At 51.7% G+C, this 14,322-nt stretch overlaps 2 protein-coding genes across 2 annotated transcripts in view; both read left to right on the forward strand.

Annotated features, from left to right (window-relative positions):
* The window catches only part of CRTC3 (CREB regulated transcription coactivator 3), a gene marked incomplete at its 5' end in the record, with an annotated part of 1,283,408 nt that overhangs the window by 856,646 nt on the left and 412,440 nt on the right, over positions 1-14,322 (forward strand). The gene's annotated exons all lie outside the window — the stretch shown is intronic.
* PEX11A (peroxisomal biogenesis factor 11 alpha) lies at positions 1,502-11,437 on the forward strand (the record flags this gene model as incomplete). Its single annotated transcript, XM_081114951.1, has 3 exons — positions 1,502-1,557; positions 4,317-4,432; positions 7,563-11,437. The coding sequence occupies 3 exons, from the start codon at positions 1,502-1,504 to the stop codon at positions 8,132-8,134; spliced, it is 744 nt and encodes a 247-aa protein (XP_080971077.1). The 3' UTR covers positions 8,135-11,437.

A 14,322-nucleotide genomic window follows, 5' to 3' on the forward strand; every position in this document is an offset into this window, starting at 1 on the left:
GGTGGGAGCCAGAAATGGGAAGAGAAGCAGTGGGAAGGGACTGGGACCAGCTCTCCCCAGAGTGTAATATTCTGGCTGTGTTTCCAGGTATTCCAAAGAGCCCAAGAATTCTGAATGTGAAATGACTTCTAGATCATTACGAAAGTACTAGAGGCCCGGTGCACGGATTCGTGCGCCGGTGGAGTCCCTCGGCCTGTCCTGCGCCCTCTCGAAATCCAGGACCCCTCGGGGGATGTCGGAGAATCAGTTTCGGCCCAATCCCCACAAGCCCGATCAGGTCAGGAGGGAGCCCAATCCTGTGTGTTGAGCATCTGCCCCCTGGTGGTCAGGGCATGTCATAGCACCCGGACAACCAGTCACTTGGTCATTCGGTTGCTTAGGCTTTTATATATATAGATATTTGTGAAGGTAGGAGAAGAGAACAGAACATATTTAACAATGTGTTACTTTGATTTAAAACTTTCAAATATTTAAATGTATGGTATGTGGGTCTCTATTTGTACTGCTACTCCTGGGGGCCTGCAAGTGTTAGGGGTAGGTCTGAACAAGGGACTAAAGATTAAAAAAATAGGCGACCTTAACTTGTAATTATGGGGGGGGGGGCATTTTATAAAATTGCTGCTGTGGCCCTGGCCAGGTAGCGCAGTTGGTTAGAGTGTCATCCAGATACTCCAAGGTTGTGGGTTTGATCCCTGATCAGGGCACATACAAGTCAAGAGTCAACCAATAAAGGCATATATGGGTGGAACAACAGGTCCATGTTGCTCTCTCTCCCTCTCTCTCTTTCTCTAAGATCAATCAATCAATCAATCAAAAATTAAAACATTGCTATGGAATGGCTGGGGTTCCATGTCTTCAAGCCCCACAGGAGGTCCGTGCATTGGTGCAATTTCGTTGTAATCTATTTTTGCCCCCACTTTGTTCGTGGTCACCATTTTAGGATTTCCTCAGGTAGCAATCTTCATTCAGTCATCTTAACAGACAGTTCTCCCCCTTGACCCGGCCCTCCTGCTAGAAACGCACTCCTCCCACCGGCTGATCTCTGCTCTAACCCTGTGCTTCCCAGAGCTGGAGCTGGTGTTGCTCCAGGGACGCGGAGGCACAGATCTGGGAATGTTTAGCCCTGCGGTCCCCAAGCGGAAGCTCAGGGGAACCTCCATTCGGATCCTACCTGGGGTTCCTGGGGGGCCTGGAATAGCCTGAGACCAGGAGACGGGCCCCTGGGAGCCCCTCGAGGAGACCCAGGATGTGAAGGGAGCCCAAGGGCACGTGGGAAGCGCTTGCCCCGCAGAGCGGAAGCGGGGGTTTCTGCTCACCTGGCCGGCGGCTTGGCGTCGCCTTAGTAACCACAACTTCCGGTCCGGACCGGAAGCTGAGAAGTCGCGCTTCGCGACGCCCGCCTGCCCGCCCCTCCGGCGTCCGAGGCCGACCTCCCGCGGGACCCGCGGCGCCCCGAGGACTCGCGGCCGGGCCGGGCTCCGTGTGGCCGCGGGCCGGCGCCATGGAGGCCTTCACCCGCTTCACCAACCAGACCCAGGGCCGCGACCGGCTCTTCAGGTGAGGCAGGTGCCGGCCGCCTCCGCCGCCCCGCACCCCGGGAAGGAGAGCGGGCCGCCGGCTCCGGGGGCGCTGGGGTCCAGCCTGTCATCCCGAACGCGGCGGGGCGGGGCCGGGAGCCGCGCCCCCTTCTCCCAGCCGGGGGACACGTTCTCCGCCCCGCGTGCCGCGAGCAGTGATTTTTAAAGAGACTTGGGGGCGGCTTTTGTGGTCAGAGAGCCGAGCCCTTGGGGTGCCTTCTCCGCCTTCCGTGTCATCCTGGGAACCGGGAGCCTGGAAGGGACCCGGCCCCTCGGAGGCGCCCGCGGTGCTGCCGGAAGCATTCCAATGAGCTGATATTTTTATTTTACTTATTTATTTTAATTGATTTCAGAACATAAGGGAGAGGGAGAGAGAGAGAGAGAGAGAAACATTCATGATGAGAGAGAATCATGGATCGGCTGCCTCCCGCAGGCCCCCCACTGGGGATCGAGCCCGTAACCCAGCCTGACCGGGATTGAACCTTGACCTCCAGGGTCATAGGTCGCGGCTCAACCACAGAGCCACGCAGTCAGGCAGCTCCTGGTGTACTTTTAGGAATTCTTTTGATTCTTCTACATTTATTGAAAAAGAAGGGGGAAAAAAACCTAGTTACGGTTGCAGTTTGATTGAACAGCTTTTCCTCTCTTCTGGGTGTTAGGTGCTGGCACAAGCAGGCCAGGGAGCGTGGCCCCGGTACTGCCCCCCGATATTGTCCAGAGGGGGTCACGGCTCGTGGACCCCCATCACAGCCCTCGGAGCCGGAGATGCTCCAACCACCCCGTTTCACAGAGGGAGAAACCCACGCAGGTTTCAGCGGCAGCGCTGAGAGATTGCAACTTCCGCCGTTGACGCCAGTGCCCACCTCTCCGCCCACCAGGCCAAACCACCTTCCTCGTTAACTGGGGGGATTTAGAGAATAGACGCATCATGTCCAAGCTTCGTGCAGATAGAAGCCTGCAGTCAGCGGATGGAGACTGTACCCCCCCCCCACCCCCAAGGTCATCAATGAGGCTGGCTAATGAAATAATGACACAGCACGGTCTGAAATCCCTCATATTCCTTTCCCAATCCTCTTGGTCAACTACAGCTTCTAAGAACAAACTGGCATTCATAAAAGAATGCCTTGTTTTTGGACGCATTCCCGTTGCTTGACCAAATCTGAGAATGTGACCAGCTTGAGCCTCTAGCCAGGAAGCAAACTTTAAGGGGCTTGTAGTGTGTGTGTGTGTGTGTGTGTGTGTGTGTGTGATTATTTTATACTTCATCACTTTGGAAAACGTGCTACATTTTATTTTTGTTTTTTAAATATATTTGTATTGATTCCGGAGAGGGAGAGAGAGATAGAAACATCACTGATGAGAGAGACTCATGGATCGGCTGCCTCCTGCACGCCCCCTACTGGGGATCGAGCCCGAAACCCGGGCAGGTGCCCTGACCAGTATCAAATCCGGGACCTTTCAGTCCACAGGCCGACACTCTATCCACTGAGCCAAACTGGCTAGAACAACGTGTTACATTTTAATTGAGAGTATAGGAGACCAGAATGAGTCACCCCAAGATGTTCCTCTGTGATATGTAGATTATTTTGAGCTAAAGGCAACCTAGACCCCCTCAAGCTCAAGAAAAATTTCTGCCCCACCCCCCTTAACTACCGAGAAGAATTTAAATTAGGGGCCTTGCCCGTAATAAGAGTTGTCACCAGAAATAACTTTTTATGACCTCGCTGTAGGGCAGAGCAAACTTCTAATTTTTGGACATCTGTGCATCTTATTGTCCTTCAAATGACCTCCCGTCCCTCAAGCCCTAAGGCGCCTTACCTCATCCTTAGCTCAGAATGTCAGATGCCTCAGTTTCCCTTTCTGTGTCTGAACCCTTCCTGTACGTGGGGTTCCCACGGGAACATATGCAATTAAATTTGATTATTGTCTCTGGTTAATTTGTCTCATGTAGATTTAGTTATTAGGCCAGAGGTAGAGTAATATTCACAGCACAAAGGGATTCAGATACATTACAGAACAGCGGGAAACAGGCACCTACTTTATAAATAGACTGCCAAGTGCATTTAGATGTTCGATTATGAATAAAATTGCTCATTTGCTTTATTTCTGTTAGTAGGGCATTGTTATTTGTAGGCATGACAATAATCATTTTATTGAACACTTGATATTATTAAACAGGTCTGTCTGTATTTTATTTATATACAATACTAATTAGCTTAGAAAGACATATCTAAACTTAGTTATGTATGGGTGTGCATTTGCTCGCCATAAAAAAAACACACTATTCACACTGTGGACTTCTCATTGGCTTCTAGTTTGAGCCACTCCATAAGTGCTTGGTTAACTCTACGGCAAAAAGTTCTCTTTAGAAATCTGCAGAATCATTCTGCACTTGAGAAAATACAGACTCTGGGTCTTTGCAGACTTGGCATGAGGTAAGGTTTCTGTGCAGTTACCCTGGTGCCAGCCAAAGGCCCTCAGAGGGCTGTTCTCTGTGTCATCGCGAGATCTCCTGCATCACCTTTGAGTTGCATTTCCATCACGCGTCCTACCCTTTGGCCCCGTGCAGTGCCTGTTGCAGAATCCTGCTCCTGGGAGAGCTGCTTGCATGAGAAATTGTCTGGGAGCCTCGCCTCCAGCGAGACCTGCCCCTCCTTCCCTTACTTCATGAATCCAGTTTTATTTGGCTTGTCAATCATCCTCCTCATTTTCATTTTTATTTTTATTTTTCCGTTTCAGAGCCACTCAGTACACATGCATGTTGCTTAGGTATTTGTTAGAGCCTAAACCTGACACAGAGAAGGTGGTAATGAAGCTCAAGAAACTGGAGTCTAGTGTGAGCACTGGCCGCAAATGTAAGTACCCTGTTTCTCCAGGGCCAGCGGGCCCTGGCTTGGATCCTCGGGCTCTGTAATTCACAGAACGCTTTCTAGAACATTCCTTCCTAGTCCGGTTTGCTGATGAAGCCAGCCGGTCAGTCTGCCCTCATGGAATGACAGGCCCCACAAGGTGACTGTTTTGCGGCTGCGGACCATTCACAAACACCTGCAGTGTTCCCCGCTCCACATCTTTGTGCTTAATCACAACCCTTGGGACGCACACTGTGTTAGCTCACCTTTATTTATTTATTTTTTAAATATATTTTTATTGATTTCAGAGAGGAAGGGAGAGGGAGAGAGAAACATCCATAATGCGAGAGAACCTGCCTCCTGCACGAGCCCACAACCCGGGCATGTGCTCTTGACTGGAATCGAACCCAGAACCCGTCAGTCTGCAGGCCAATGCTCTATCCACTGAGCCACACCAGCCAGGGCTGGTTCACCTTTAGTTCTTAGAATCCCCACGTTTGGGCAGTCCCCGACATGAGCTCTTGCCTCCAGGAGCCCCTTGTATTCTGTGGAAGAACAGAATAGCTGTATTATCCTGGACCCCTTCTCCCCTTCTTCTCTTGAGGGATTGCTAGGGGAAATGGACGGAGTCATTCCATATATATATATATATATATATATATATATATATATACACACACACACATATATATGTATGTATGTGTATATATGTATATATATATATATATATATATATATATATATATATATTACTGATTTCAGAGAGAGAGAGAGAGATAGAAACATCAATAATGAGAGAGAATCATTGTTGGCTGCCTCCTGCCCGCCTCCTACTGAGAGGACCAAGCCCACAACCTGGGCATGTGCCCTGGACCGGAATCAAACCTGGGACCCTCCAGTCCACAGGCCGACGCTCTGTCCACTGAGCCAAACCAGCCAGGGGCAGGTACATTTCCTTAGACCAATGGTGGCATGGTTTCACGTTAAAGGCAAAAAGTGAAGTCAAGTGTTTTATGCTCCCTTAGTTCACTTGGCCAGTACGGCTTAGTGGGAAACCTGTCCTTCCAGTAGCAGTGGTGTTGTCGGAGGGGAGCCAGGAGTTGCTGCTGCAGGTGAGCAGGGACCGAGAGGAAATGGAGAAATCAGATGTTGCGCAATTACTTGTGAGCACCGACTTCATGGAGGCATCGTCCTGGGCTTTGTGGGAGACCTGAGAGCGCATGGTGTAACAGTGCGATTAGATTCAGTGCCAGATGCGTTGGTGGAGGACAAGGAAGGCTTCTGAGGAGGTGGGCTGGGGGCGTGGCTAGCAAGAGGAGGACGGAGAGCGAGCGTCTTGGGGGTGGTTTCCTCCAGTGACGGCTCAGACTCTTCTGAGCAAACAGGTGTGTTAGAGCAGTGGTTCTCAACCTCCTGGCCCTTTAAATCCAGTTCCTCATGTTGTGACCCCACCATAACATTATTTTCGTTGCTACTGCATCACTGTCATGTTGCTACTGTGATGAATCGTCATGTCAATATCTGATATGCAGGATGGTCTTAGGCGACCCCTGCGAAAGGGTCTTTCAACCGCCAAAGGGGTCGCAACCCACAGGTTGAGAATCGCTGTGTCAGAGGCTCAGTGAGAAGACTGGTTTGACTAGAGAAGACTTAACGTTGTCAAGCGGGAGGGGAAGGGCAGGGTGAGCTTTCTGGACGGCTTTGAAGAGCAAGAATAGACGTGCTCAGATTCTCTACAGCGTTGGCGCTCAGAGGCCCTTTGCAGTCACCGTCTCCGAAGTCCAGAAAGGACGTGCCCAAGGTCACTCAGTCATTAGTGCAAGAGGCGAGCTGGAGCCCAGGAGTATCCCTTGCGTTCTGTGTCCTGCACTGCCTTTGATAAGTTGTCACCAAACATTCTTCTGAGATTATAAGTCTCCTCAGGGAAGCTACTTTCGAGCATTTGCTGAGTCTAAGATACAGTTCTTGAAGCAAGTACTTCTTTTGTACCCTCCATAGTGTTTAGGACAGTACCGCATACTGAGTATCTGACTGATGCATAAATATTTGATTGATAGCTCCCTGATTAATAGAATTACAGGCTCAGATAAAGGCATGTCTTGCAGTGATTGATGTAATTCACTAGGAGTCATATATGACGATATTACTCGTCCTAGCCACTAAATCCTACCACCTTCACTTCTTTTTTAAATTCTTTTTTAAAAATACAGATTTTTATTAATTTCAGAGAGGAAAAGAGAAGGGGAGATAGAAACATCAATGATGAAAGAGAATCATGGATCAGCTGCCTCCCGCACACCCCCTACTGGGGATGGAGACAGCAACTCGGGCCTGTGCCCTGAACTGTGACCTCCTGGTTCATAGGTCAACGTTCAACCACGGAGCCAGTTATTTACTTTGTCCTGACAGTAGGAGCCAAAGGGGGTTGGGCCAGAGAAATGGCAAATTGATAATGGTGTTGTTTTCAAAGCAACCTTCTGCGTGGGAAGTAAATAAAATGTAGGGCATCAGACCCTCCAGAAAGATGCTGCATCTGGAGTTCTTGTTGCCATAGAGCCTTCCTGGTAAAGAAATGTAAGCTGGTCCTGGGCAGATGGACACTGGTTCCTGACCTCAAGTGCCCAGTGTTGTAAGGCGGTGCTGAGCATTCACTGCAGTGGAGGCAGGGAAGTCAAAGAGCCACCGTCAGTCTCTTCCTGTGTCATTTTATTTATTTATTTGTTTGTTTATTTTTGTTAATCCTCATCCGAGGATATATCTCCATTGGTGTTTAGGGAGAGTAGAGAAGAGAGAGGGAAAGACAGAGAGAAACATCCATGTGAGAGGAACACATTGATTGGCTGCCTCCTGCACGAGCCCCGACCAGGGCCCAGGCCAGGGAGGAGCCTGCAACCGAGGTCCATGCCCTTGACCGGAATAGAACCTGGGCCCTTTGGTCCGCAGGCTGACGCTCTATCCACTGAGCCACACCGGCCAGGGTTGGATCACGTTAGGTGTCTGAGGTCGACTGTGAAGTGTAGTCTTTCCCCTTTCCTGAGCAAGGAGAGCCTCAATGACAGTGTGGTGTCAGGGACCAGGGCCCTGCCTCCCTGCCGCACACAGTTCAATAACCGTTTGCTGCCGTGGGTTCTTGCAGGGTTCCGGCTGGGCAACGTGGTCCACGCTGTACAGGCCACTCAACAGAGCATCCACGCCACGGACCTGGTGCCCCGCATCTGCCTGACGCTCGCCAACCTGAACCGTGTGGTTTACTTCATCTGTGACACCGTCCTCTGGGTGAGGAGCGTAGGGCTCGCCTCCGGCATTAACAAGGAGAAATGGCGACTGTGGGCCGCACGCCATTACTACTACTCCCTCCTGCTGAGCCTGGCCAGGGATCTGTACGAAATCTCCCTGCGGATGGAACAGGCCGCGCAGGACAAGGCAAAGAGGGACCGGTCGCTCTCCCAGGATCCTCTGGGGCACAGCGTGGCCGATGAGGAGACAGAATGGCTCCAGTCCTTTCTCCTGCTCTTGTTCCGATCGCTGCGCAAGCACCCTCCCCTGCTCCTGGACACGGTGAAGAACCTCTGTGACCTCCTGAACCCTCTGGACCAGTTGGGGATCTACAAGTCCAACCCTGGCATCATTGGGATCGGGGGGCTCGTGTCCTCGGTCGCCGGCATCATCGCTGTGGCCTGGCCTCACCTGAAGCTGAAGATCCACTGAGGTGGCTCCAGGCTGAAGACTCACACCTCCTGGGGGGACGGACATTAGCGTTGGGCATGGACCAGGCTTGGGTCAGTCTGTGCTGAACGACTCGTTCGCATGAGCATTCTGACCTGGTGCGTGAGCGGAGGTCGGGCCAAGGATGGAGGAGGGAGAGCATGACGATGGACATGTTTTGTGGAGTGCTGCGGTCACTTCTGAAATTCTGAGTATTTTCCCTTCTTCTAACATTCATTGCGCCTCTCTTCTGCACATAGTAGGAGCTTCGTGTTTGCTGAATGACTAAACATTGAAAGTAAACAAGTTTTTAAAGGTCCAAACCAATAAGTGAACGCTAATACACAGTCATTGGGGGGCTGTGCCGCCTCACTGCTTCTGCGCACCGACAGCAGCTCTGACTCACAGCCCTCAGAGCCAGCAGAGGCCGCTTTCTCCCCAGAGCCCATGCGGGACGGTGGGAGCTGGGCTTCCGGCCTCGGGGATCGCTCGCCCTGACATCACTGCCCGCCTGGCCCCCGCCCGGAAGTGGAACCAGAAATGCATCAGGCACCTCCAAGGTCTCGGTTGTGTCTGAGGAAGTGCAGTGACCAAGCAAAAAGGCAGAAGCACTTAGAAAGAACTTGAGGCAAAAAGAGCGTGGAAGGTCACCACGGGGTAGCCTGTGACAGACGGGGAAACGGGGCTGAAAGAAAGCCGAAGCCAGCACCCCATTCCTCTGACGGCCAGTCCAAGGCCCCTCAGTCGTGAGTCAGGAGCCAGACTGGGACCCAGGATCAGTCGTGGCATCACCTCCGTGATAGCTCACTGCCGTCGGGGGGAGGGGAGTGGGAGACTCCGGATCCGGCGCAAGCAGCCTTTCTGAGACACTGTGTTGGTCAGTGGTTTCTATTTTCTACAAAAATTAAAACTATAGGGTGCCCCCCCCCCCAAAAAAAATGTATACACACACTTTGAATAATTACAAAGGCAGTGTTTATTAAAATCCATCTTACTTTCAAAATTGAGCTGTTAGCGTGTATATACATTTTGGGGGGGACACCCTGTGTATTTAGACTTGTCAGCAAGATGGTGTTATTTAAAGCCATAGGACAGTTTGGGCGTTTCCACATAAATTTATGCAATGAAGTTTCACAAATACTCTGAATGTCGGCGGGTCGCAGTTTTCTATGACCAGTCATGCTCCGTGTGTGTGTGTGTGTGTGTAGGTGTGTGTGTGTAGGTGTGTGTGTGTGTGTAGGTGTAGGTGTGTAGGTGTGTGTGTGTAGGTGTGTGTGTGTGTGTGTGTGTGTGTAGGTAGGTGTAGGTGTGTGTGGGTGTAGGTTGTGTGTGGGTGTGGGTGGGTGTGGGTGGGTGTAGGTGTGTGTGTGTGTAGGTGTGTGTGTGTGTAGGTGTGTGTGTAGGTATGTGTGTGTGTGTAGGTATGTGTGTGTGTAGGTATGTGTGTGTGTGTGGGTGTGTGTGTGTGTAGGTGTATGTGTGTGTGTGTGTGTGTGTAGGTGTGTGTGTGTAGGTGTGTGTGTAGGTGTGTGTGTGGGTGTGTGTGTGTGTGTGGGTGTGTGTGTGTGTGTGTGTAGGTGTGTGTGTGTGTGTAGGGGTGTGTGTGTGTGGGGGTGTGTGTGTGTGTAGGGGTGTGTGTGTAGGGGTGTGTGTGTAGGGGTGTGTGTGTGTGTGTGTAGGTGTGTGTGTGTGTAGGTGTGTGTGTGTGTAGGGGGTTGGGCGGTGGACGGAGCCGTAGGCATTAGTGAAGGAGATGTCTCAGTGTTGAGCAGAGGCCACTTCCTCGTGTTCCTACTTCCCATCTTGGGTGCCGGGTTCTTTTGTGATCACAGATCTAAGCTTCCCGTACAAGTGATTGAGCTTCTTGGAAAGTAGGCTCAGGTTCTTGGCTCTTTTTTTTTTTTTTTTTAATATATTTTATTGATTTTTTACAGAGAGGAAGGGAGAGGGATAGAGAGTTAGAAACATCGGTGAGAGAGAAACATCGACCAGCTGCCTCCTGCACACTCCCCACTGGGGATGTGCCCGCAACCAAGGTACATGCCCTTGACCGGAATCGAACCTGGGACCCTTGAGTCCGCAGGCCGACGCTCTATCCACTGAGCCACACCGGTTTCGGCGGTTCTTGGCTCTTTATTTTAAAGCGATCAAGAGTCAGGATTTGAGAAGAAACCTTGGGGGAATTTTAAGAGACATGAAAGCGGCTAGATCAGGGCACATGGAACGTTTAAACAACTCTTGGTACTTTGTCCAGATCCTTTACTGTAATAGATGAAACATGTCTAATTAAATCTCTAGACAAAATTGACTCTCTGTGAGTGTGTTGTGGGCATGGAGAAGCGTTCAAAGGAAGGCGGTCCCGAGACGACCTTCAGCAGAGCCTGCACAGGGCGGCGTGCGCTCAGGCCTGGAACCCCGCTGAGGAGGAGGACGAAGAAGGACTTAGACTAGAGCCCCTGGGTCGCTAGAGGCTCTCGATGCTCTCATCGCTCTCATCCGCTGCTACCCAGGCGAGGTCCTCTGTCAGTCCCGAAGGCGGGGTTTGCTTCTGGAGGCATGTTACAGTGGTATCGTGGTGGTACTATTTTATTTTCCTTTTCCAAATATTTTATTTTATTTTAGAGACGAAGTGAGGGGGAGAGAGAGAGAGAGATAGGAACATCAATGATGAGAGAGAATCATTGATCAGCTGCCTCCTGCACACCCCACACTGGGGATGGAGCCCCCAACCCAGGCATGTGCCCTGACCGGGAATCGAACTGTGATCTCCTAGTTCAGTGGTCGGCAAACTGCGGCCCCTTGAGAGTGGCTCTTCCACAAAATACCATGTGCGGGTGCGCACGTACAGTACAATTGAAACTTCGTGGCCCACTCAAGGGGCCAAAGAGCCTCATGTGGCTCGCGAGCCGCCATTTGCCAACCACTGTCCTAGTTCATAGGTCAACACTCAACCACTGAGCCACACCGGCCAGGCTCATGGTGGTACTTTTGTCCTCTCCAAGTTAGAGTGGTCAGTGATGGCGAACCTATGACACACATGTCAGAGGTGACACGCGAACTCATTTCTTTGGTAGATTTTTCTTTGTTAAATGGCATTTAAATATATAAAATATCAAAAATATAAGTCTTTAGCCGAAACCGGTTTGGCTCAGTGGATAGAGCGTCGGCCTGCGGACTGAGGGGTCCCAGGTTCGATTCCGGTCAGGGGCATGTACCTGGGTTGCGGGCACATCCCCGATGGGGGATGTGCAGGAGGCAGCTGATCGATGTTTCTCTCTCATCGATGTTTCTAACTCTCTCTATCTCTCTCCCTTCCTCTCTGTGAAAAATCAATAAAATATATTAAAAAAATATATATATAAGTCTTTGTTTTACTGTAGTTGTAAATATCAAAAAATGTCTATATGTGACACAGCACCAGAGTTAAGTTAGGGTTTTTCAAAATGCTGACACGCCAGGCTCAAAAGGTTCGCCATCACTGGAGTAGGTGGTGGGGAGTCCGGGGAAGGCGCCTCTTCTAGAATTTGTGAAGAGCTAGAATGTGTGTCCCCTGGTACCTCCCCCCCCCTGCACCTTTTTAAATAACACCCCCACCTCTGCGCCTCCACATTCATGAGTGATTCAAAAAGCCAGACCCTCCCAATAAACGTACAAGCCAGCACCTCACAGCTGAACCCAGTGCCCAAGATATGCATTCAGGGGTGAGCGTCTGAGGGCCTTGCCTAGTTCTGGGACCCACTGTGCACAGATGGCAAGGTCCCTGTGTGTGTGCGTGGTGGGCGTGGCGGGGGGGCGGGCAGACAGAGATGGGGGAGGGCGGTAACCCTGTCCTTGAAGCTGCTGCTGGAAAGCGGACCCTTCCCAAGGGACTCCCCTGGCCCTTTCACCTCGCTCACCTCTCCCCCACACGCCGGCTTCCCGGCAGCTCGGCCAGAGGACCAGCAATGTCAGCAGCCAGCGCTTCGGGCCAGCACCCTCTCCTCCCTCTGGCCCTCAGCCACTTCTCCAAGGGCTGGAGCTGCCCTTTGGCCAGCTTGCTCTCCAGACACGGCCCGAGGGCAGAGGCCATGCCTGAGACACTCCCCCCGCCCCCCCACCCCCATTACCGCCTTTCCTTCTTGAAGTCTGAGTCGGACCCATAAGTAGTGAACGTTTCATACGACTCCTGCTGGACTCTCCCTTTCCTCACCTCCCAGTTCCTGCTCTATTGTCTCACAGATACCGACTGGATTATGAGGACCTATCAGCTCAGTTTTGCCCCACCCTCTGCCCCTCTTTTTTTTTTTTTAAATATTTTTATTGATTTCAGAGAGGAAGGGAGGGGGCGGGGGGAGAGAGAGAAACATCCATGATGAGAGAGAATCATCGATCGGCTGCCTCCTGCACGCCCCTCACTGGGGATGGAGCCTGCAACCCGGGCATGTGTCCTGACGGGGAAACAAACCTGTGACCTCCTGGTTCATAGGTTGATGCTCACTGAGCCACACAGGCCGGGCCCCACCTTCCACCTCCTCCTCCACTGCCCACAGCACACAGCCTAGAGCAGTGGTTCTCAACCTTCCTAATGCCGCGACCCTTTCATACAGTTCCTCATGCTGTGGTGACCCCCAATTTCATCGTTACAAACTGAACAGAATTAAAGCATAGTGATTCATCACAAAAACAATATGTAATGATATATGTGTTTTCCGATGGTCTTAGGCGACCCCTGTGAACGGGTCGTTCGACCCCCAAAGGGGTCGCGACCCACAAGTTGAGAACCGCTGACCTAGAGAGTCAACAATACATAGAGTCCCACCAACAGCAAGGGAAGTCAGGGTTGCTCTCCTGTCCGTTGTCATTAAGAGGCCCTCCTCAGGCTGAACCCCGTGGCTCCCACCATCGCCCTCCATCATTTGCAGCCAGGAACGGGGCCTCGGGCTCAGCCTGACCCGTGGCCAAGGCAGGGGTGCGAGGCCACAGTTCTTGGTTGCTGATTAGTGACAGATTCTTGGGCGAATCCAGGTGGCTCTCCAGCGGCATGTTTGGTGGCATCTTAGAGCAGGTGGAGTTCAAGAAACTTCCTTGAAATGTAGGAATGGGCAGAGGTTGAAGCTGCTCCCTCAAAGGCTGGACGGTCGGGGAGTTCACCCCAGCTTGGGTTTACTTCCTCACCAAGAGCCCTAGCCAGTGTGGCTCAGTGGATAGACCTTCGGACTGACGGGTCCCAGGTTCAATTCCAGTCAAGGGCACATGCCCAGGCTGCGGGCTCGATCCCCAGTGGGGGGCGTGCAGGAGGCAGCCGATCCATGATTCTCTCTCATCACTGATGTTTCTATCTCTCTCACCCTCTCCCTTCCGCTCGGAAATCAATACAAATTTTTTAAAGAAATTCCCTCCGATAGTGATAATAAGGGGTGGGAAATGGGTTGAAAACAGTCCCGCGGGACCCTCCGTGGAAGGGGAGTGAAAGGTTACAGCATCCACGTTTAATGACACGTATCCCCACACTTTCCTTATGGAAAAGGGGATTTTGAGAACTGGGGGAGCCAGAAACCTGCTACAGAACTGATGGAAAGCTCTGGAATAATGACTGCTGTGAGCCCGGATCCCCGTCGGCTCGGCCATCTACCTCCCTCCCAGTTGGCTAAATCTTACAGAAGTTAGGGTATGCCCCGGGGGACCCTGGGTCTAGTAACCATGGCAACGGGCTGACTAAGCGTTCTCGTCTCTGCCCTCCTCTAGCTGGGAGGTGTCAGTGGCATTGCCCAAGACTCCTCGAAACGACCGACCGGGATTGTTTCTGTCGGAGGAGACACTGCAGCCAGGGCTCTGGGACAGAGGAGGCGTCAGCCGGAGTGAGTGTGGGGGTCCCGGGACGCCTGCCTTACCTGCCTTACCTGGTTGGTCTCTCTGAGTCAAAGGAGGGTCGGGCGGGGAGAGGTCTCCTGGGAATTTGCCGGGTGAATGACCAAGAGTGTAGATTCGATAGTCCGGGGCCGCTAGCTTTTCTAGAAGGCAGTCGAAAATAGCCAGCAACTACTTTCTCGCCTGGTTGAATATAGAGGGGGAAGGCTGGCAGGTATGCCTTCTTAAAAAGTGCTCATGCAAAACTTGTTCTGTGTTAAGGAATATGTTTTGATTGATTTTAGAGGGAGAGAAACATGGATCGGCTGCCTCCTGCACGCCCCTAATGAGGATCAAGCCCTCAA

The sequence above is a fragment of the Myotis nattereri genome (genome assembly GCF_964212035.1).
Source record: "Myotis nattereri genome assembly, chromosome: 21".
Lineage (NCBI taxonomy): Eukaryota > Metazoa > Chordata > Mammalia > Chiroptera > Vespertilionidae > Myotis > Myotis nattereri.